The sequence below is a fragment of the Bos taurus genome, chromosome 19, assembly GCF_002263795.3.
Source record: "Bos taurus isolate L1 Dominette 01449 registration number 42190680 breed Hereford chromosome 19, ARS-UCD2.0, whole genome shotgun sequence".
NCBI classification, from domain to species: Eukaryota; Metazoa; Chordata; class Mammalia; order Artiodactyla; family Bovidae; genus Bos; species Bos taurus.
This window is the reverse complement of record NC_037346.1, coordinates 61,799,095-61,818,971: the sequence shown is the minus strand read 5'-3', so window position 1 is coordinate 61,818,971 and position 19,877 is coordinate 61,799,095. Positions and strand designations below refer to the sequence as shown.

Below are 19,877 nucleotides of genomic sequence, written 5' to 3'. Positions count from 1 at the left end.
TCATTTCCTTTTTCGGGGAGGTCACGTTGCAAGGCTTGTAGAGTCTTAGTTCCCAAACCAGGGATGGAACCCATGTTGCTTGCAATGGAAGTAAGGAAGCTTAACCACTGGGCCACCAGGAAAAGACCAGTGGGCTTCATTTTCTTTGTTGTTGTTCAACTGTTAAGTCGTGTCCCACTCTCTGTGACCCCATGGACTGCAGCACACCAGGCTCCTTTGTCCTCTGCTGTCTCCTGGAGCTTGCTCAAATTCATGTCCATTGAGTTGCTGATGCCATCCAACCATCTCTCTTTCCCAGCATGAGGGTCTTTTCCAAGGGGTCAGCTTTTTACATCAGGTGGCCAAAGTATTGGAGTTTCAGCTTCAGCATCAGTCCTTCCAATGAATACCCAGGACTGATCTCCTTTAGGATGGACTGGTTGGATCTCCTTGCAGTCCAAGGGACTCTCAAGAGTCTTCTCCAACACCACAGTTTGAAAGCATCAGTTCTTCAGAGCTCAGCTTTCTTTATAGTCCAACTCTCACATCCATACATGACCACTGGAAAAACCATAGCTTTGACTAAATGGACCTTTGTTGGCAAAGTGATGTCTCTGCTTTTTAATACGCTCTGTAGGTTTGTCGTTTTCTTACCTGCCCCACATCTGATATCTGGGCGCTCCTCTCCAGCACCGGGGCCCTGGGAACTGAGTGGGAGGTGACTGCTGTGGCTCTCTGTGTCTGGACACCCCCATCACTCTCCTCTCCCCCAGGTTTGTGGATTTCCACGCGGCGGCCTCCACCTGCTCGCCCTCCCGGGCGGCCCTGCTCACTGGCCGGCTGGGCCTCCGCAACGGGGTCACTCACAACTTCGCAGTCACGTCCGTGGGGGGCCTTCCACTCAACGAGACCACCTTGGCCGAAGTGCTGCGGGGGGCTGGCTACGTCACGGGGATGATTGGTAAGATGGCCTCCGCCTCCTGGACCCCCGTGCCCTGCGCTCACTGTGGGGGCTGCTTCCTGCACGTCTGCAGAGCCTTCTCTTCTGCTTGAGTCTGCTCATGTGTTCGTTTCTTGCCGTGGAAGCTAGAAATGCGTTCAGCTCTCAGTATCAATAGCTGAAAAGACCTAACGGTAGACTGGGGCTTCCCGGGTGGTGCCAGTGGTAAAACCCCCCCCGTCAGTGCAGGAGACCCAGGAGATGCAGGTTGATCCCTGGTCGGGAGGAGGAGAGGGGAACCCGTTCCAGTGTTCTTGCCTGGAGAATCGCATGCACAGAGGAGCCTGGTGGGCCATAGGCCACGGGGTTGCAAAGAGTTGGACACGAGGTAGCGGCTGAGCCAACAGTGAACTAAACCAGGTACAGAGCTAGTGCCTCTCGCCCCCTCAGCAGCGGCCAGGACGACCCAGCATCCCAGGGGCATCCTCAGCCCACCTGCGCTTTTTTTAAATTGGAGGACAATTGCTTTACAATGCTGTGGCGGTCTCTACTGTACATGGGCTCGAGTCAGTCACAATTACACATATACCCCTTCCCTCTTGAGCCTCCCCGCCCCCTCATCCCGCCCCTCGAGGTCATCACAGCACCCAGGGGAGCTCCTGAGCTGCACAGTGGCTTCCCACTGGCTCTCTGTTACACTCGGTCGGGTATGTGTCCATTCTGGCTTCTCAGTGGTTCCTCGCCTCCTTCTCCTCCTCTGTCCACCAGTCTGCTCTCCACCTCGGTGTCTCCATTTCTTCTCTCTAAATAGGAACCTCGAGCCTGTCTTACAGAGTGAAGTCAGAAAAATAAATGTCCTTTGTTAACGCCTGTGCTTTTTCTCCTAACTCTCCAAGAGCGGGTCCCTCAGGATTCCCACCGCCCTCCCCGCCTCCGCACAGTGATGTGGCAACGAGGGTCCCGTGGGGATGTCATTGGGGCCTGCAGGAAGCAGGCGTTTCTGTGTGTCTGCTCGACCCCCGCTCTGGGTCAAGGAGCCTGACATATGCTTCAGACCATCAGACTAGAGTGGGGGTCTTCATTGTCTGTGAGGATGAGCCCCCGTCCGCAGGAGGCGGGACCGTTAAGGTCCCAACCTGCTCTCCTTTCAGCCCCTTGTCTCCAAGCCTGGAGGCACAGTTCCCGATGAGGCTCTCAGTGTGGGCTGAGCATCCTCGTGAGCCGGTCCTTGCATCCGCGGGACTCCCAGCCGGGGGAGGGGCTCTGGTCCCTGGGCTCTCTGACCCTAAGAGGGGGTTGGGGGTGGGTGGGTTCTTCTCAAGCTGGATTGGATCTCACTTGCCCCTCCCTCTTCAAGCCTTTCAACCCCAAGAAGGCAACTGATCACAGATCAACTATTCACCCCTCACCATACCTTCTTTTATTTTTTTCTGGGACAAAATACCAAAGCATATCTCTTTGTTGAGACTGTGACTTTACCAGAAGCACACTTACAGGGGAAATTAAAAGCCTGCTGAAGGAATATGGAGTCCACTGACACCACTCTCTCCTTGCTTATAATCTTTTTACTTTCTTTTTTTTTTTTAATGTATTTGGCTGTATTGGGTCTTAGTTGCAGCATGCAAGATCTTTAGTTGTGGCATGCAGACTCTTAACTGTGGCCTATGAGGTCTTAGTTCCCTGACCAGGGATCGACCTGGAGCCCCCTGCACTGGGAGCTTGGAGTCTTAGCCACTGGGCCACCAGGGAAGCCCATTTGCTTCTAACCTTGATCTGTGTTAATGGGTTTTTCCCTAGGTGTGTACCTACCACTCGGTCCTACTTTTCTGCCTTTCCTATTATTTCACATTTCCTGGTGGTATAATTTTACATATTTATTATCATTTTAGAAAGAATTTTAAAATTGTACTATATTTTTATATTTCCACATCATACTGAATCTAAGTAGTCCATCTAATGTTTAATTCACTTCCCTTAATTTCTTATTGCATATTTTTCCCCAAACGTATAGACCAGTTGCAAGAAGGGCCTCCTCCAGCCCCCGCCCCCCCACTCCCCCCCGCCCATACACTTTGTGCAGATGGAGCAGGTCTTTATTTGGGCTGCATGCATTCGTCTAAAGAAGATGGGTCGGAAGCGTGTCATGGAGGCCACGTGAGAGCAAGTACTGGCCAGACTCCTGCGGTTGCCTGTTCATTTCCGCCCTTCATGCTGCTTCACACTCTGCCGTTTCGGCCACCGCACCACACCTTCGCTTCGCCCCCTCACCGCCTGGGTTCCTCAGAGCAGGGCGGGCAGGGCAGCGCGTCCCGGGCTTGCCACGCGTCCCCCGTGAGCCCGCTCACAGGGCGGGGAGCCGCCGTGCAGTGCGGCTGAGTTTTGCAATCTGCCGGCCACAGGGCCGCGGGGGGCAGTCCCTGGCCCCTCGCTCAGCCCCTGCAGGCGGCTGCTGCTGGCCAGAGGGGGAGACGATGACACCAGGTGCGAGCAGCAGCTCTGGGGCCACGTGGGTGGTGCGCCTGCTCCCCGGTCCCTGGCAAGGTCCCCAGCGCCAGGGGGCAGAGCGGCCTGTAATGGGGGGGTGCCGTGGGCTCTCCACCCTCACTGCGGGCAGAAGCTCAGCCTTCTCACTCCTCTGGGCTCCTGGTAACCTGTCTTCCCCTTCCCTGGGCATCTCCTGTGAGTCCTGAGTCATCCTGGCTCACTCTCTGTCTCCCTGGGGACCCCTTCTCCACCCCCGAGAGCCAGGCTGGGCGTTGGCACAGCGTGTACAGCCTCTCTGCATGTCCTCAGGGCAGGGCATGGACACCTGAGCGTGTGCTCAGCGCCCCGGTGGGGTGGGCCCTCAGGGACTCCTCTGAGAGCCTCTCTCTCTTGTCTTCCTGCAGGGAAGTGGCATCTTGGGCACCATGGCTCTCACCACCCCAACTTCCGTGGTAAGGATTCCCCGGGGGACTGGTTACCTGGGAAACAGAGGTGTCTGTGTGAAGAGAGTCATCCTGGGCGGCCTCTCTCCTGAGTCAGGACACCCTCGCTCACAGGGTTGCTTGGGGGGGTCTGGGGTACCCGGGGCTGCCTCTCCTCTCACATGCCTCTCGCCTGGCCCCTGTCCTGGCCCCCCTCTTGTCTCCCCTCGGGACCCTCTCATCGCAAGGCCATCAGCATTTTCCTTGACCCAGTTCTCCCGTGTCGGGGAATACTGGCCCCCGCGAGGTCCCGTGTGGTACGAGGTCAAATTGTCTGAGGGCTTTGCTGAAGCAGGGACTGGGGGGGTTGGGTAGGGAAGGGGTGGGATGAGTGGAGGGGTCTCAGAAAAAAGTCAACACAGGGTTTTCAGGTCTCACTTTGACCCTCACGTCCTCCCCCGTCCCAGGTCCAATCCTGCCAGCCCTCGGCATCCAGCTGAGACGCCAGCTATTTTGAGAAGCATTTTGAGCTTCCCGTCTCAACCCCAGCCCCCCCACCCCCAGCATCCTGGGGTGCCTTCCTCCTCTGATCTCTCTTGCTGGCTTCCTGGGAAGCCAGCTCTTCAAGCTAAATCTCTATTTCTTATCTCCCCTTCAGATGGGAAGTTTCTTGAGGGCAGAATGTCTTCTTTTATCCCTCAAAGTGTTGTGAGGTAGTAGATTTGCCCCAGATATTTCCTGCTGTGTCCAGGACAGCACTGGGCATGGTAGGCGTCCAGGAATTCTCCCCGCTTCCTTCCCTTTCGGGTTAACTCTAATCACAAGATGTTTTGCAAATCTAGTCTTGCGGCCGGGAGCCAGCAACGTGTTTTCCTTGCATACTTACCAAGGGATATTCATCAAATCCTCTTTTAATTACACACTCATAACACTGCAGAATTAAATCACGGAAAATTAAATTTCTGTCCTGGGTGTAAGAATGCAGGCCCCCGGTCTAATCGGTGCTTCTGTTCCAGGCTTTGACTACTACTTTGGGGTCCCGTACAGCCACGACATGGGCTGCACTGACACGCCTGGCTACAACCACCCCCCTTGCCCGGCGTGTCCCCGGGGCGATAGACCATCCAGGTAATTCTGGCCAAGGTGTTGGCTCTGGGCATCAGAGCAAGGGGAAGTGGTCCATCCGGACCCGGGGGTGTGGTCCACCTGGAGGAGATGAGAGAGGCCAAGGAGGACCGGTAACCGCAGCAAAGAAAGGTCGCGTACCTTTAGTGCAAATTTTAAATGCATTATGTGCATGGCGGGCAAGAACGCTTTCTGTGGAGATGAGGGGACAGCACTTTTTTAGTTGGATTTTTCCAGTTTCCTCTGACTGTTGAGCTCAGTGAGGGGAGGGGGTGCTACCAGGTCTCACAGGATGGCCTCCCTCCTCCTGTCCTGGACCACGCACCTGTCCCACCAGGGGACATGAGGAGGGAGACGGAGGAAAATTCCGCAGGGCTCCTGGCGCGCCCCACCCCCGCCAGCAACAAGCCGGTGTCCCAGCGTTGGAATGCCACGCAGGCACTCAACAGGATGCTTTCAGAACGTATTCAGTGAAATGGGGAAGTGCTCACAATAGAATAGTAAGTGAAAAAAGCAGGAAACAAATCATCAACACGGATCTGAACTACGTCTGTATTTACACCTCTAATAGCCCCAAAGGAAATACGCCAGAATGGCAACCACGGTTCATTCACTCCGGTTGTGCCATTAAGAAGTTTTCATTTTTTTTTCCTCTCTCATATTTTTCCAATACTCTGTAATGAGCACGCAATACGTTTCCTATCAGAAAAAGGCGATATACCGTAACCAGGTGATAAAGCCGGGTGCTCTGCTTGTTCAGAGCGTGCTCTGCGGTTATTTGCGAGGTTTGCAGGTGTCTGAGCCACTTGGGGCAAGTGAGTCTCAGGTGGCTTATTAATAACGCAGTAGTTAGTGTAATAATGGCCATTTATTGAGACACTGTTACATTCTAAGCTCCCTGCGCGCTGATCTGTGGTCTGTGTGACCATGGACCGAGGCACGTGTTTCTCCTGATTGTCCAGGGAATGGCGCTAACGTGGTGGCCCAGGTCACGGTGGAGCCATGACGGGGAGCTGGAGAGTCCACCTGGGCCTCTCTGAGTTGGGAGGGCGGGGCCCATGGGAAAGCCGAGGCTGCTGATTGGCTTTGGGCCTCTCTGAGTTGGGAGGGCAGGGCCCATGGGGAAAGTCGAGGCTGCTGATTGGCTTTGGGACTCTGCTTGAGTGTCTCAGGTTGTTTAGACCTCAGTTTCTCTCCCAGCAAAACAGGAATAATAACATCCTAGCTCAAAAAGTCGTTGGGAGCCTCATACAGCGACCAGGCTTGCCCAAGAAGTGCACACTTTTGCTTGAAGGGAGTGGACAGAGGTATTTTATCGGTTTTACACTCTGAGGAAGTGGGAGGCTGGAAAAACCATCTGGGCCAGGCTGCTCGGTGTTTTGTGTTTATGGGCATCGCCGCATCAGTGCGTTTTGTCCAACTCCATGACTACCTGGGTCGTGGGAATGAGTGTTCCACCATCTGTGGTTTCCACACAGGAACCTTGAGCGGGACTGCTACTCTGACGTGGCCCTTCCTCTGTACGAAAACCTCAACATCGTGGAGCAGCCCGTGAACTTGAGCGCCCTTGCACAGAAGTACGCCGAGAAGGCTACCCAGTTCATCCAGCAGGCGAGGTGAGGAGCCCTGCATCCACCCCCATGTCTCCTGTGCCCAGGGGGGCTCAGAGCCGTGGCAGAGTCCCATTGCCCAACAGAGATGCGCGTGTGTCTCCTGGAAGAGATGCTCCTTGGAAAAGACCCTGACGGTCAGAAAGACTGAGGGCAGGAGGAGAAGAGGGCAACAGAGGATGAGACGGTTGGATGGCATCACTGACTCAGTGGACATGAGTTTGAGCAATCTCCAAGAGTTGGTGAAGGACAGGGGAAGCCTGGCGTGCTGCAGTCCATGGGGTCACAAAGAGTTGGACACAACTGAGCGACTGAACAACAACAAATAAAGCTGGAAAACAGCCTGTCCTGGGGTCTCCTGGGTTACCTGACCAGGCCTGGGTTACCAGGGCCGTAGGTGCGGGTCCCTTCCCAGGGTCCCGCTCAGATCACGCCCTCGTCAGTGTCACGTGCCCTCGCTGTGGCGCGTCACCCCTCAAGGCCAGGGCCCATTTACTGCCTTCTATGCATTCAGAGCGTTTGTTGGGCTCATTAGTTGGCAGGGCACGTTCGCTGCTGTCACAAACTTACCCCCCACTTATTGGCTGAAACAACAGCAGTTTATTCTCCTATAGATCTGGAGACCAGACGTCTGAAATGCGTCTTATGGGGGCTCAAGTCCAGGTGTTGGCAGGACTGTTTCCTTCTTAAGTCTCCAGGGAAAATCGTTTCTTTTTCTTTTATTAAAAAATATTCATTTATTTTTTTTGGCTGTGCTGGGCTTAGCTGCAGAACGTGGGATCTAGCTCCCTGACCAGGGATTGAACCTGGGCCCCCTGCATTGGGAGGGTGGAGTGTTAGCCCCTGGACCACCTAGGAAGTCCCGAGAATCATTTCTCGTGTCTCCCAGCTTCTGGCAGCTGTTGACATTTCTTGGCTCTGGTTGCATCGTTCTGTCTGTTTTTTTTGGCCACACCAGGGGGCTTGGAGGATCTTAGTTCCCCCACTAGGGATGGAACCCAGACCCTGGGCAGTGGAAGTGTGGCGTGCTGACCACTGGGCCAGCAGGGAATTCCTGGCCCCTTCCTTCTGGTCTCTGTTTCTATGGTCTTCTTCCCCTCTCCTCTTCTGTGGTCAAGGACCCCCCGCTGCCTCCATCTTAGGAGGACATTTGTGATTATGTTTAGGGTCTACTGGGCTTCTCTGGTGGCTTAGACAGTAAAAAATCTGCCTGCAATGAAGAGACCTGGGTTTGATCTCCGCTTCGACAAGATCCCCTGGAGAAGAGAAAGGCTGCCCACTCCAGTATTCTTGCCTGGAGAATCCCCATGGACAGAGGAGCCTGGCGGGCCACAGTCCATAGAGTTGCAAACAGTCAGACATGACTGAAGTGACTAACACTTTCACACTTAGGGTCTACTAAGACAGTCCAAGAAAAGCCTCTGATCTCAAGACCCTTAGCTTCATTGCATCTACAAAGTGCCCTTGGTTGTACAAAGTAACAGAGATTCTAGGACTTAGACCCTGGATATCTTTGGGGGCCGGTATTCAATGGGTCTGTTTCGCTTGATCACACCAGCTGCTTGGGACCCAGATTTTGAGAGCAGCACCTTAGGGTTTAGAGATGCATCTTCCGAGTTTTTCAGGCCTTTCTGAGAAACATTGTTTCCCTGGTCTGCTTGTTTTTGTATTTTTCAGACAGTTGGTATGAAGAGGGAAAAGCCCCGTCTCCCACCCGGGCGCTGGGTTGGTTTCACGGTGCCCTGGGGCGGGTGGCCAGTCCGTGGCTGGTGGGGCTCGTCTCCCGCTGCACTTGCAGGGGGGCCTCGGTGCTCCTGGGGGGTTCGGGGAAGTGGCGCTGGCTGAGGGCTGACGGATGCCCTGAAGAGGGCGCGGTGCTGTTCAAACCAGTTAACTGACCAGTTGAAACACAAGCACATCAGCAAACAAACTCTTTGTGGCAGGAAAGAGGCGAAGCATTTGTGAGTTTATGAATTCGCTATTGAGTGAGAAGTCACATGAATCCTGTTGGCTTTTAACTTGGAGGATAATCCTCAGGCACCTGGTCTCTGTAGGACTCGACCTGCCAGGTCGCCTGTGGCTTCTGAAGAGTCAGCACACACGAGGCCCCATCTGCGTTCCTTTCTCCTCCGTGACCCCAACCCACCTGGACTTGTTTGTCAAAACCACTGGGGGGGGCGGTCACTGGACTGTGGCTTGCTGCCCGCGCTCAGCAAGGGCCTCACCCCAGGACTTTGAACGTTTTTCCTTGGGTCTTTACTTGAATTTAGATTCCTGACCTAGCAGGAATGCTGAAGGCTGATTCTTTCTTCTTGTTGTTTTTAAATGAAAGCATCGTTAATGTACAGTGTTGTGTTAATTTTTACTGTGTAGCAAAGTGACCCCATTATACATCCCTTTTTATATTCTTTTCCATTCTAGTTTATCACACGATGTGGACTACAGGTCCCTATCATCATATGGAACTTACAGTCAGAGCTAATCGGTAGCACCTTCTTGTTATGATGATTTGTATCTGCTAATCCCCAAAGCCCAGGCCCCCTCCTCCACCCCAGCCCCACCAGCCTTGGCCACAGCACGTCTGATGTCTGTTCTCTGTGGACCCGTCTCTGTTTCTTAGATAAGCTCATGTGGGTCATACTTTAGATTCCACATGGAAGTGATGTTCTTTGTTGTTCAGAAGCTACGTCACGTCTAACTCTTTGGGACCCCGTGGACTGTAGCCCGCCAGGCTCCTCTGTCCATGGGATTCTCCAGGCAAGAGTACTGGAGTGGGCTGCCATTTCCTTCTCTGGGGGATCTTAAAGGCTCCCGTTTATTCAGTGCTTACTCTGGGCAGTGAATAGTCACAGCTCTGCCGGGGAGGCTTGGCACTCCCCACTGAGCTGACGACCGAGGTTAAGTGAACGGCCCAGGGTCATCCGTACACCTCTAGAAACTTTTCGTCTTCCCAAACTGAAACCCTGTCCCCATTACACACCAGCCCCCCGTCTTCCCTTCCCCGCAGCCCCCGACAGCCACCATCCTGCTTCCTGTCTGTCTGAAGCTGACCACTCCGGGTGCCTCCTGTGAGTGGAACCTGGCCATGCTTGTCCTTGGGCGATGGCTCATTTCACACAGCGTAATGTCTGCAAGGCTCATCCCTTGCATGTGAGACACTGCATTCTTTTATTTCATTTTCATGAGTCGAAATAGCCACACATGGTGTGGCTATGGCATTGGACAGCGAAACTATAGAAATGTAGCAAGGAAGTTGCTGATTTTTTTTTAATTTATTTTTTTCAGAGCATAATTGCTTTACAATATTGTATCCGTTTCTTCTGTACAGCAAAGTGAATCGGCTATACCTACACATATATCCTCTCCTTTTGGGATTTCCTTCCCGTGTAGGTCACCGCAGAATGTCAAGTAGAGTTCCCTGGGCTATACAGCAGGTTCTTGTTAGTTGTCTTTTTTTTTTTTTTAAGTATTTATCTCTTGTTAATCACTCAATTGTGTCCGACTCTTTGCGACCCCATGAACTATAGCTTGCCAGGCTCCTCTGTCCATGGAATTATCCAGGCAAGAATATTGGAGTAGGTTGCTATTTCTTTCTCCAGGGGATCTTCCCAACCCAGGGATCGAACCCATTTCTCTTATGTCTCCTGCATTGACAGGTGGGTTCTTTACCTCTAGGGCCACCTGGGAAGTCATCTGTTTTATACATAGCGTGAGAAAGAAACTGTTGATTAAAGTGGGGAGAGGAGGTCCACATCCTGTTCTTCAGAGAGCTGAGTCCACCCAGTCCCAACTGGGGGCCCCAGGAGTGGGGATGCGGGGGTCTCCAGGTTTGAGGCAGAGCTGCGCCTGATGGGACTCAGAGAACGTGACGTGGTGGGGGGTGTGACCCGAGGTGAGCCGGGAAAGCTCAGGCCTGTTTGAAAGTTAAGTGCCAGGTTCAGTTCAGTTCAGTTGTTCAGTCGTGTCCGAGTCTTTGCGACGCCATGAACCGCGGCACGCCAGGCCTCCCTGTCCATCACCAACTCTCAGAGTTTACTGAAACTCATGTCCATCGCGTCAGTGATGCCATCCAACTGTCGCATCCTCTGTCATCCCCTTCTCTTCCCACCTTCAATCTCTCCCAGCATCAGGGTCTTTTCCAGTGAGTCAGTTCTTTGCATCAGATGGCCAAAATATTGGAGTTTCAGCTTTAGCATCAGTCCTTCCAACGAACACCCAGGACTGATCTCCTTCAGAATGGACTGGTTGGATCTCCTTGCAGTCCAAGGGACTCTCAGGAGTCTTCTCCAACACCACAGTTCAAAAGCATCAATTCTTCGGTGCTCAGCCTCCTTTATGGTCCAACCAGTGGCAGAACACCCAGGCCTCTGTCCCTCTGACAAGCTGCCTGAGGCCTCCCCGCCCCTCGCCGTGTCCTCTGAAAGCCCATCCCTCCACAGGCTCCCCTGTGGGAAGGGCTCCCCGAGGGTCCCTGCTGCTGCCCTTGACCCTGCCCCCCCCGGAATGCACGTGAGGGTGGGCAGGAAGCAGAGACCCCGAGAATCCTGCAGGATCAGCAGAGGGGCGGCCAGACACCAGGCCTCCAGCAGGACCGTGGTCTGGATGTTCCTGGCTGTGTCCTTGGAATTCCCTGTGGTCACCTTGACTCATCCGTTCACCCCCGAGAAAGCCCCGAGGCTAGGAATGGACACGGTGGCCCGGATGCCCTGACAGAGCAGATAAAGCCTGAAAGCATGTGTGTGTTGGGCGTTCTCATGAGCAGCTCCCGGCCGGGTCTGAGTCTGAACCCGGATGCGGTCGCCTACGAACCTCAGGTCTGTCTCTCAGTCGCCCTAAGCCCCTGACACTTGACCTGAAAAAGGGAACTTGGGCGTTCTCACGAGGGTGAGTCAGTTTTGCAGTAAGTGTTAAAGGGCGGTTAGGATGCTGACAGTGACTCGCAGACTTTAACCCGCTAACCCGGTCACTTGCACGTTGTCTTTGTAGGCTGTAGACAGATGTGCGCTTCCTGGGCCGCGGGGGTTCCAGGGTCTCCGCTGGGCCCCGGGGCCCTTCTGGGGGCTCATGGTCCGGCTCTCTCGTTTCAGCACCAGCGGGAGACCCTTCCTGCTGTACGTGGGCCTGGCCCACATGCATGTGCCCCTGGCCGGGACGCCGCCATCAGCAGGACCCAGGGGTCAAAGGCTGTACAGCGCAGGCCTGCGGGAGATGGACCACCTCGTGGGCCGGATCAAGGACACAGTTGACCTCGTGGCGAAAAACAACACGTTCCTCTGGTTTACAGGTGAATAGAAAACCACAGCCAGCCTCCCTCGGGTCTAATGGGTAACCCTGTGCGCGCCCCCAGAGGAGCAGCGTCTCAGCGAGTGACCCTCTGCGCCGCGGCAGAGGGCTTGCCCTGAGCGTGGGGCCCCGCTGGTGTTCACGGGCCTGTGTGTGTGGGTCCCCGAGGCCACACCCACGGACAGGCTTGCACGGAGAGCTCGGCTCCCCTGTGGCCCCTTGGGTGCTGGTCAGCGTCACCTGGGTACTGCTCCTAATTGTTAACAAGTGACTTTGACGTCATGAGCCTGTGTTCCCCCGGGCAGTCCTTGGAACCCCGCTTCACCGCCCTCCCCAGCCCAGAAGTTACCACCGGGCACAGCTCATATCTCCTGGCTGATCAGAGCTGCATGGTGGGCTGTTTCAAGGACCCACTCAGGAACAGTGGGTCAGGGGTCCCTGTCTGGTGCGAGGGTTGTTTGAACCTCTGTGTTGGGAAAGTTCCCTTAGCCCCTCTGAGCCCCTCTGTCCTCCGTGGCAGGGTCGAGCTACCAGTCGAGCCTCTTCCACCGCAGGTTGGAGGGTCAGGAGGTGACGTGTGGGAGGCACTGGGTCATCACAGGTGCTCAGGAGGGAGTTTCTGGGGACTTCCCTGGTGGCCCAGTGGTCAGGACTGCACACTCCCAATGTAGGGGCACAGGTTCGATCCCTGGTCAGGGAACTAAGACCCCACAGGCTGTGTGGCCAAAACAGAAACAGCAAACAGTTGCTGAGTTGAAGACGCTGGTTAGGGGGCTGCTGAGTCCATAGCCAGAGGCCAGAGCTCCAGCGTGGTGCGAGCTCGGGCAGGGACAGCCTACGTCTCTGCGGGCCGTGGGAGGCAGACACCCTCCCCCCAAAGGGTGGCCCCCCCAAGGGTGGCGGTCACACTTGTTTTCACAAGTCCTTTTCTCCAGTCGGTGCCAGGACAGGGGTGTGGGGCCACAGCGGGCAGTGTCCTGCAGCCCATTGACTCGGTGTTGCCTTTCTTGGTTTCTAGGGGACAATGGCCCGTGGGCTCAGAAGTGTGAGCTGGCCGGGAGTGTGGGGCCCTTCACCGGATCGTGGCAGGCTTGTCGAGGTATGGTCTCCGCTGGGGGTGGGGACGGGAGACACAGCCTCTGGGAGGACCGATTTCTCTCCCAGCCTTGGGGCATCTTTGTGACACAGGAATAGATTACTCACAGCCACCAGCTCCCAGAAAAGAAACAGTTGGGGCGGAGACAGTTGGTGTGCGTTCGGTCATCCCTTCCTTTCCTCCAGGGTGTCAGCCCTGCCCCCAGAGGCCAGGCTGAGGACCGTCCAGCAAACACGCTTGCCTTTGCCTTCGTCCTGGCGACCTTGCTCTTTATCCTTGCTTTCTTTTCTTTTCTTTTTTTTTTTTTGCTTTCTTTTTTTTTTTTTGCTTTCTTTTCTTTCCTTGTTTATAGTAATCCCTTCATCCATCCAACCATTACTTCACCAAGAAATGGTTAGTGCACAATTATGCCAGGCTTCCGTATGTATCGTCTCTAAACCTTCATGAGAGGCAGGTAGTAATAACTCCATTTACAGCTGAAGAAAGAGGCTCAGAGAGGCTAAGAAACTTGCCTGGAGTCACACAACTGGGGAGGACAGAGCCAGGCTTGCTACCAAGTTGAGGATGCTGATACGCACTGCCTCTCTTTATTTACCATCCTTCACTCTCAGCTCAGCACCCATCTGCTCCAGGATGGTCTCCCCAGAGGGACCTCACCCTCTGAAAGGACCTCACCCTCTGAAAGGCAGTCCTGCGGGGGATAATTCGACAGTACGGATGAAAGGCTTAAACAACGTGCATGACTGCTGGTGCTTTAATTCCTCCTTAAAGAATTTGTTTTCAAGAAATAGTTAGCCAAGTGCGCAACAATGTATGTAAAAGAACGCTCTTTGCTGTAGATTAAAAACAACAAACAAACACGTAACCCAAGTGTCCAGCAAGACAGGAGCGCTCCAAGAAATTACGGTGCATGCCTCTAAGGAAACATGCAGAACCTCTGACAATGGTGCCTATGACTCACCTGGAAACAGTTACACAAAACAGTTTCTAGTGAATAATTCAGGTCACAGAACCACATGTAAAGTATGATCTTATTGTATCATACTAAGTATACGTGGTCTCAGAAAAGCCTTGACAGGGCAACAAAAGTGAGCCAGTGGTCACCTCTGGGTGGTTGAGGAAGGGTTTTTAAAAAATCGTTTTATGTGTTTGCTTATTTTTGTCTGTGCTGGGTCTCCGCTGCTGAGCAGGCTTTCTCTAGCTGTAGTGCGTGACCTTCTCACAACTGGCTTCTCTTGTTGCAGAGCGTGGGCTCCAAGTCACGAGGGCTCCAGAGCACAGGCTGGGTAGTTGGGGCGCACGGGCTCCGTTGCTCCAAGGCCTGTGGGATCTTCCCGGACCAGGGATCGAACCCATGTCTCCTGCATTGGCAGGCAGATTCTTTACCACCGAGCCACCTGGGAAGGCCAAGGAAGGGTTTAAGTGTAGTTTTCCCTACCTTCATTTGGCCAATGAATTGGTATTATTTTATAATACCAAATATAATATTTATTAATATTAATATATTATTTATAATGAATATACTTTATAAAATTAAAAACTATAAAATTTTAGAAAGCACCTGTGTCCAAGAGGTTCAGAGGTGGGCTTGGCAAGATTATCCTCTGGGGCTGGGTTCACCCTGTCATCCTATTGGCTGGCTGGCCTGACCTGTGGCCCCCAGCTGTCTCCAGGTCAGAGGACACAAACCCCCTTTCACATTAGTCTGGCAGGAAGTTTATAGCTACCTAGAAGCTGGAACATCCCTGTGTCCCATGGCCAGTGGTGAGAAGGAAGGGCTTTAATCTGGCGTCCGTGGCTCAGATCCCTTGAGAACTTTACAGGTGAGTGGCTGCTGAACCCTGACCATGCCTCCTGTCTGGACATGTGTGATGGGAGTCAGGAGGACTGGGTGCCGCCTCCTCCAGACCTGTTCAGTGACCAGGTGACTTCATGCATGAGTCACGTTGGCCCTGCCTGTTCAAGAGTGCTGTAATTGAGTCCCGGTTCCTGGACAGCTGGACCAGGAAGAGATGCCACACCCAGACTGGTGGAAATGGGTCCGGTAGCTGCAGCCATGGTGTGTGGGTTAGTCGCTCCATCGTGTCCGACTCTGCGACCCCATGGACTGCAGCCCGCCAGGCTCCTCTGTCCATGGGATTCTCCAGGCAAGAATACTGGAGTGGGTTGCTGTTTCCTTCTCCAGCAGGTCTTCCTGACCCGGGGTTTGAACCCAGGCCTCCTACGCTGCAGGCAGATTCTTTAATCTGCAGCCATCACCTAGGGAAATACAGTGCCAGCCGGGAGTGGCAGTTCCTCTTCTCTGCACCTGCCCTCAGGCCAGGTTCCGTCCTCAGTACTCAGTTAGAGGGGCCTGGGATCACTTTTACTCTCCAGGGTGAAAATTCTGAAGGCATGGAGGCCAAGATTGAGGGGACACAACTGTTCAGGAGGGGGCCCCTCTCTGGGGAGCTTTCTGTTCCCTCAGAAGGTGACCTCTGACCTCCTATCTGAGGACCTGTCTCATCTTGTCTCTTAGGAGGCAGCTTTAAACTAGTGAACCAGGCTTGCAAATACGTTGTAGGGAAGAGAGAGGAGGAACTTACAAATGCAAAGAGAAGAGACGCGTGAGTGCAGTGCAGTGCGGAACGGACTCCGAGTCATCATTGGAACCAACCGTGAGAGCTAAGTCACTTCAGTCATGTGGCCTCCTCGCGACCCCACGGGCTGTAGCCCACCAGGCCCCTCTGTCCATGGGATTCTCCAGGCAAGAGCACTGGAGTGCATTGCCATGTGTTCCTGCAGGGGATCTTCCCCACGCAGGAATCAAACCCGAGTCTCCTGCATTGGCTGGCAAGTTCTTGACCACTGAGCCGCCAGGGAGTGTCCACCCGTCCGTGAATGGATGGGGAAGACGTGGTGTGTATGGATATGTACATTGCCCGGCGCTTGAGTGTGCGGTGGGGCTGGGAGCCTCTGCTTTTCTTGGGGGGTCACGCCGGCGCCCCTGGCCGTGGGCTGAGATCTGCCCCGACCTCGACCTCCACATCGGCTCCCCGCCACCCTGGCGGCAGCTGTCTCCCTCCCCTCTGCCCGGGACACTGCGGGGGGCTCCGGGGGGCCAGGCAGGGCCCAGAGGAGGGGGTGTGGCCGGGGTCCCGCTGGGCAGATCTTCAGGCAGGTGCGTGGTCAGTGGGGGCCTGTGTGTCCTGCTGGGAGCAGGCCTCGCCCGAGAGTCGATGAAACCGAGAAGACAGTCCATGTTTTCACAACGGAGCGGGACAGACAGTACCCGGAGCACCGCCCTGTTCCCCCCGCCGCCAGCCCGGGGCGGCTGGCCACGCGCTGGTGCCCCCTCCCCATCCTCCCTTCCTCTCCTGGCCCGGGCGGCGCTCAGCTGATGGGATGAGGCAGCGTCTCCTGGAGCGGCGTTTCGTCCCGTGCTGGGCGAGGACGCTCCGCGGGGCTTGGCCGGCACCCTGCGGGGGTGAGAGCCTGGGCCCAGGGCAGGGGCACCGCTGGGCGGCCTGGCCTTCCCCCAGGCGGAGGGGCCCGGGCTGCGGGCGGCCACTGAGTCCCCCCACACCCTCCCCGCGTCGCAGCAGCGGCCCTTCCCCGCTCCAGACCTATTTCCTCTTCGGGACAGAACAAGCACCTTGTTTGTCCCCTAACGGACGGCTCCTCTGTCTGGAGAATCTTCCCTGCTTTATGTGAAGAGCAGAGCTGTTCCTTCCTCCCCTGGTGATGAGGAAACATGCTGCTGAGTTTGGCATCCTTGCCTTCTGGGAGACCTTGGTGTAAGGTGATGCTACCCGGCAGTTACGTAACCTTTCCCACTGGGAAGCCGGCTCTGCGGCCCAGCTGTCTGTCCGGGTGGGGGTGCGAGGGGGAGCGGACAGGGGTTGGGGGGGCAGACGGGTGGGGGGAGCAGACAGGGGTCAGAGGGGGTGCAGGGGGTTGGACAGGGGTCGGGGGGGGCGGATGGGGTCAGAGCGGGGCAGACGGGGTTAGAGGGGGCCGACAGGGGTCAGACAGGTTGTTGGGGGCAGTCAGGGGACAGAGGGGTTGCAGGGGGGGCGGACAGGGGTCAGAGAGGGTGCGGGGGGGCGGACAGGGGTCAGAGGTGGTGTAGGGGGGCGGACAGGGGTCAGAGGAGTGCGGGGTGGGGAGGATGCTGGCAGCCGGCCTGCTGGGGGCAGGGTCCTCGATGGGACCAGAGGGAGTCAAGTGATGTCCCTTTTCCGGCCACCGGCCACCAGGCTCGGAGCACCCCCACCCCGCTCACGGCCACCCAGGCCAGCTGGAGTCCTTGGCCTCACTAGAGGCCTGGCTTCCATGTGTTTCTAGAAAACTAGAGTGTGAGCTCTGGGCATCCTTGGCAAAGGCACATATTTATATTTAGAAACGAAGGCTGCTTCTTTAGAAGGTTATAGAATGTGGACTCCTCAGAACAGGCGCGTTCTTCTGCCCCGAGACACTCGTATAATGGCTTGAGGGGCCAAGCAGGTAGTTCAAATGAACACATGCTTGTTTTTGTCTGTTGTGGACAGGACTAGGGATTCGGTCAGTGGGACAGAGGGCTCTTGTCTAATGACATTCAGATTCAGTTTAAAAACAAAGTCTGCTTCGCGCCAAAGCACAGTGTCAGAGGCCTGCGTTCAGCGCACGGGCTGCCAGGCGCGGCGTCTGCCCATTCCTGTCTGTAGGGGATTTTTTTGTGCCTTTGTTTTGTTTGGGTTTTTTCGGGACCGCATTTGTTGGGCACTCCTGTGGCAGGCACCGTGCCCGAGGGCCTTGCTCAGAACTTTATATACATTGTCTGACGTCAACTTTCCAGCGTCCCATGAGACCAGTACAGTCGCTTTCCCCCTTCAAAACTGAGGAGGAGGAGACAGAGGGACGTTAAGATTTCCGCCTGGACGTCCCTGGTGGTCCAGCGGTTAAGACTCTGCACTTGCGATGCAGGGGCCGTGGGTTCAATCCCTGGTGGGAGAACTCAGATCCCGCGTGCTGCCTGAGGTCTCACAACGAGAAGGCCTTCTCCTGTTTACCTTACTGCTTTTTCTGAGCCTCTGGTCCCAGAGACTGCTGTCAGAGTGACCTGGAATGACAGCCCCACCCGAGACTTACAAAACCAGCATCTCCAGGGGTCCTTTGGCAGCTCCATGTGCTGAGAGGCTTGCCAGCCTCTGTGAGCAGCCCCGCCCTTCTGACTCAGGGGGCCGTGGCGTTTGGGAGGGACCCTTTCTGGGAAGTGCCCGTGTGTCTGAACATGGACCGTGGTGGGGCTTCCTCCACGCATCTCAGAACGGCCTCTCCTTGCACAGCCAGGGAGGAAGAAGTAAGCACACTCATGAATCATGCTTCTGTTTATATTTTGGTTGCTGAGGCTAAATATTTATTGCTTTAAGTAAGAGGTTCTGCCTTAATTAGAGTCATAACCAACCACAAGTGCCTCGAAATGCATTCTCATGGCTGTCAGACGTGGTTTCTCAGCAGAAAGCCAAATTCAACGGATGCTTTGGCTCTGCCAGTGCGACTGGTCCAAGTGTGAAGGTTGCTGTCCACAAACAAAGAGCTTTTGAAATTAGAAACTGCACATTTTACTTTATGGGCTGGACTCAACTGTTGCTCTTACTCACTGTAACGGAGAGGGGAGAAGGTCGCATTTGTTCTCTGGGGCGCAAAGGCACAAAGGCCAGATGAAACCTGTCATTAGACACACGCTGGGTAGTTTCGAGACACATCGTGTCCCCTTTCTTACTGCCCTGGAACTGACGCGCTCTACGTGAACTCACCAGGAGAGCTTTACAGGGCTTTCCTGGTGTCTGGACCCCAGCTCAGGTCAATTAACTCACAATTTCTGGGAAATGGACCTTTGCATGAGTATTTCTCCAAAGCTCCCCTAGTGACTCGAGTCTGCATACAGGGATGGGAACCACAGTCCTAGAAGGTCCTAGGAGCTCTTAATGACGGAGGGTGCCGGCCGTGTAGTCAGCCTTGGACTCAAATCCCGACTTGACTGTTTCCTTGCTGTGTGACCTTGGGCAAATTATTTAACCTCTCTGAGCTTCGACTTCTGCCTCTGAACAATGAAGAGTCACAGTGCTCAGCTCAGAAAGTTACCCTGAGGGTTAAGGGAGACCGTTCAGGGAAGTCCGCAACTCTGTGCTTCGGGGAGGCTCAGTTAAGTGGAGGAATTACTGTTCCTAGTGTATATGTCCCAAGTCGCTTCCGTCATCTGCAACTCTGCGACCCCATGGACTGTAGCCCGCCAGGCTCCTCTGTCCATGGGATTCTCCAGGCAAGAACACTGGAGTGGGTTGCCAGGCCCTCCTCCAGGGGACCTTCCCAACCGAGGGACCGAACCCGCGTCTCTTGCGTCTCCTGCCTTGGCAGTGACTTCTTTACCACTAGCACCACTATGAGTGTGTTAAGCGCAGGATGAGGGCCCATTAGCAGGAGCAGGAGTTGCTGAAGAGTATCAGGGGACCAGGGCCGGCTACTGTGGATTTCCCTGTTTGCTGGTGCAGATAAAGCACAGCACACACCGGCAGGTGTTTCTGATCATCAGAGGCTTGGCTACCAGGCATCAGCCCCGGGGACCCACCGACAATGCCAGTCGGACCTTTCAAAGTCGGCCCACTGCTAGCAGTGCTGACAAGACGCTGGACACTGGAATCCGGAGCAAGAAGATGGGGTGTGTACACATATATATTTATACTTGCTTGCCTGTGCTCTGGACTCTTGAGATAAGTTCCTTTCAAGGACGAGGCTTGTGGGCATGGCTGGAATATATCAGTGTGTCTTTCTGGTAAAGCCAGAAGCTGGGGCACAGACAGGTATCAGCGGGCTAGTCTTCAAAACATAGATGGGGGTTTGTCCGCCACCCCCCGGCAAGTGTCCACACCAAGAGGCTCCTCCCAGCCAGCCTTCTCCTCTCTTGTACTGACTCCTAA

General features: G+C 54.9%; 1 protein-coding gene across 7 annotated transcripts in view; it reads left to right on the top strand.

Moving 5' to 3' along the window:
* The window catches only part of ARSG (arylsulfatase G), a 104,767-nt gene that overhangs the window by 67,568 nt on the left and 17,322 nt on the right, over positions 1 to 19,877 (top strand). For all 7 annotated transcript variants that reach the window (XM_059877961.1, XM_059877960.1, NM_001101967.1 and 4 more), the window contains 6 exon segments: positions 753 to 940; positions 3,808 to 3,855; positions 4,842 to 4,953; positions 6,429 to 6,566; positions 11,648 to 11,844; positions 12,862 to 12,942. In XM_059877961.1, coding sequence (XP_059733944.1) covers positions 753 to 940; positions 3,808 to 3,855; positions 4,842 to 4,953; positions 6,429 to 6,566; positions 11,648 to 11,844; positions 12,862 to 12,942 — 764 coding nt within the window.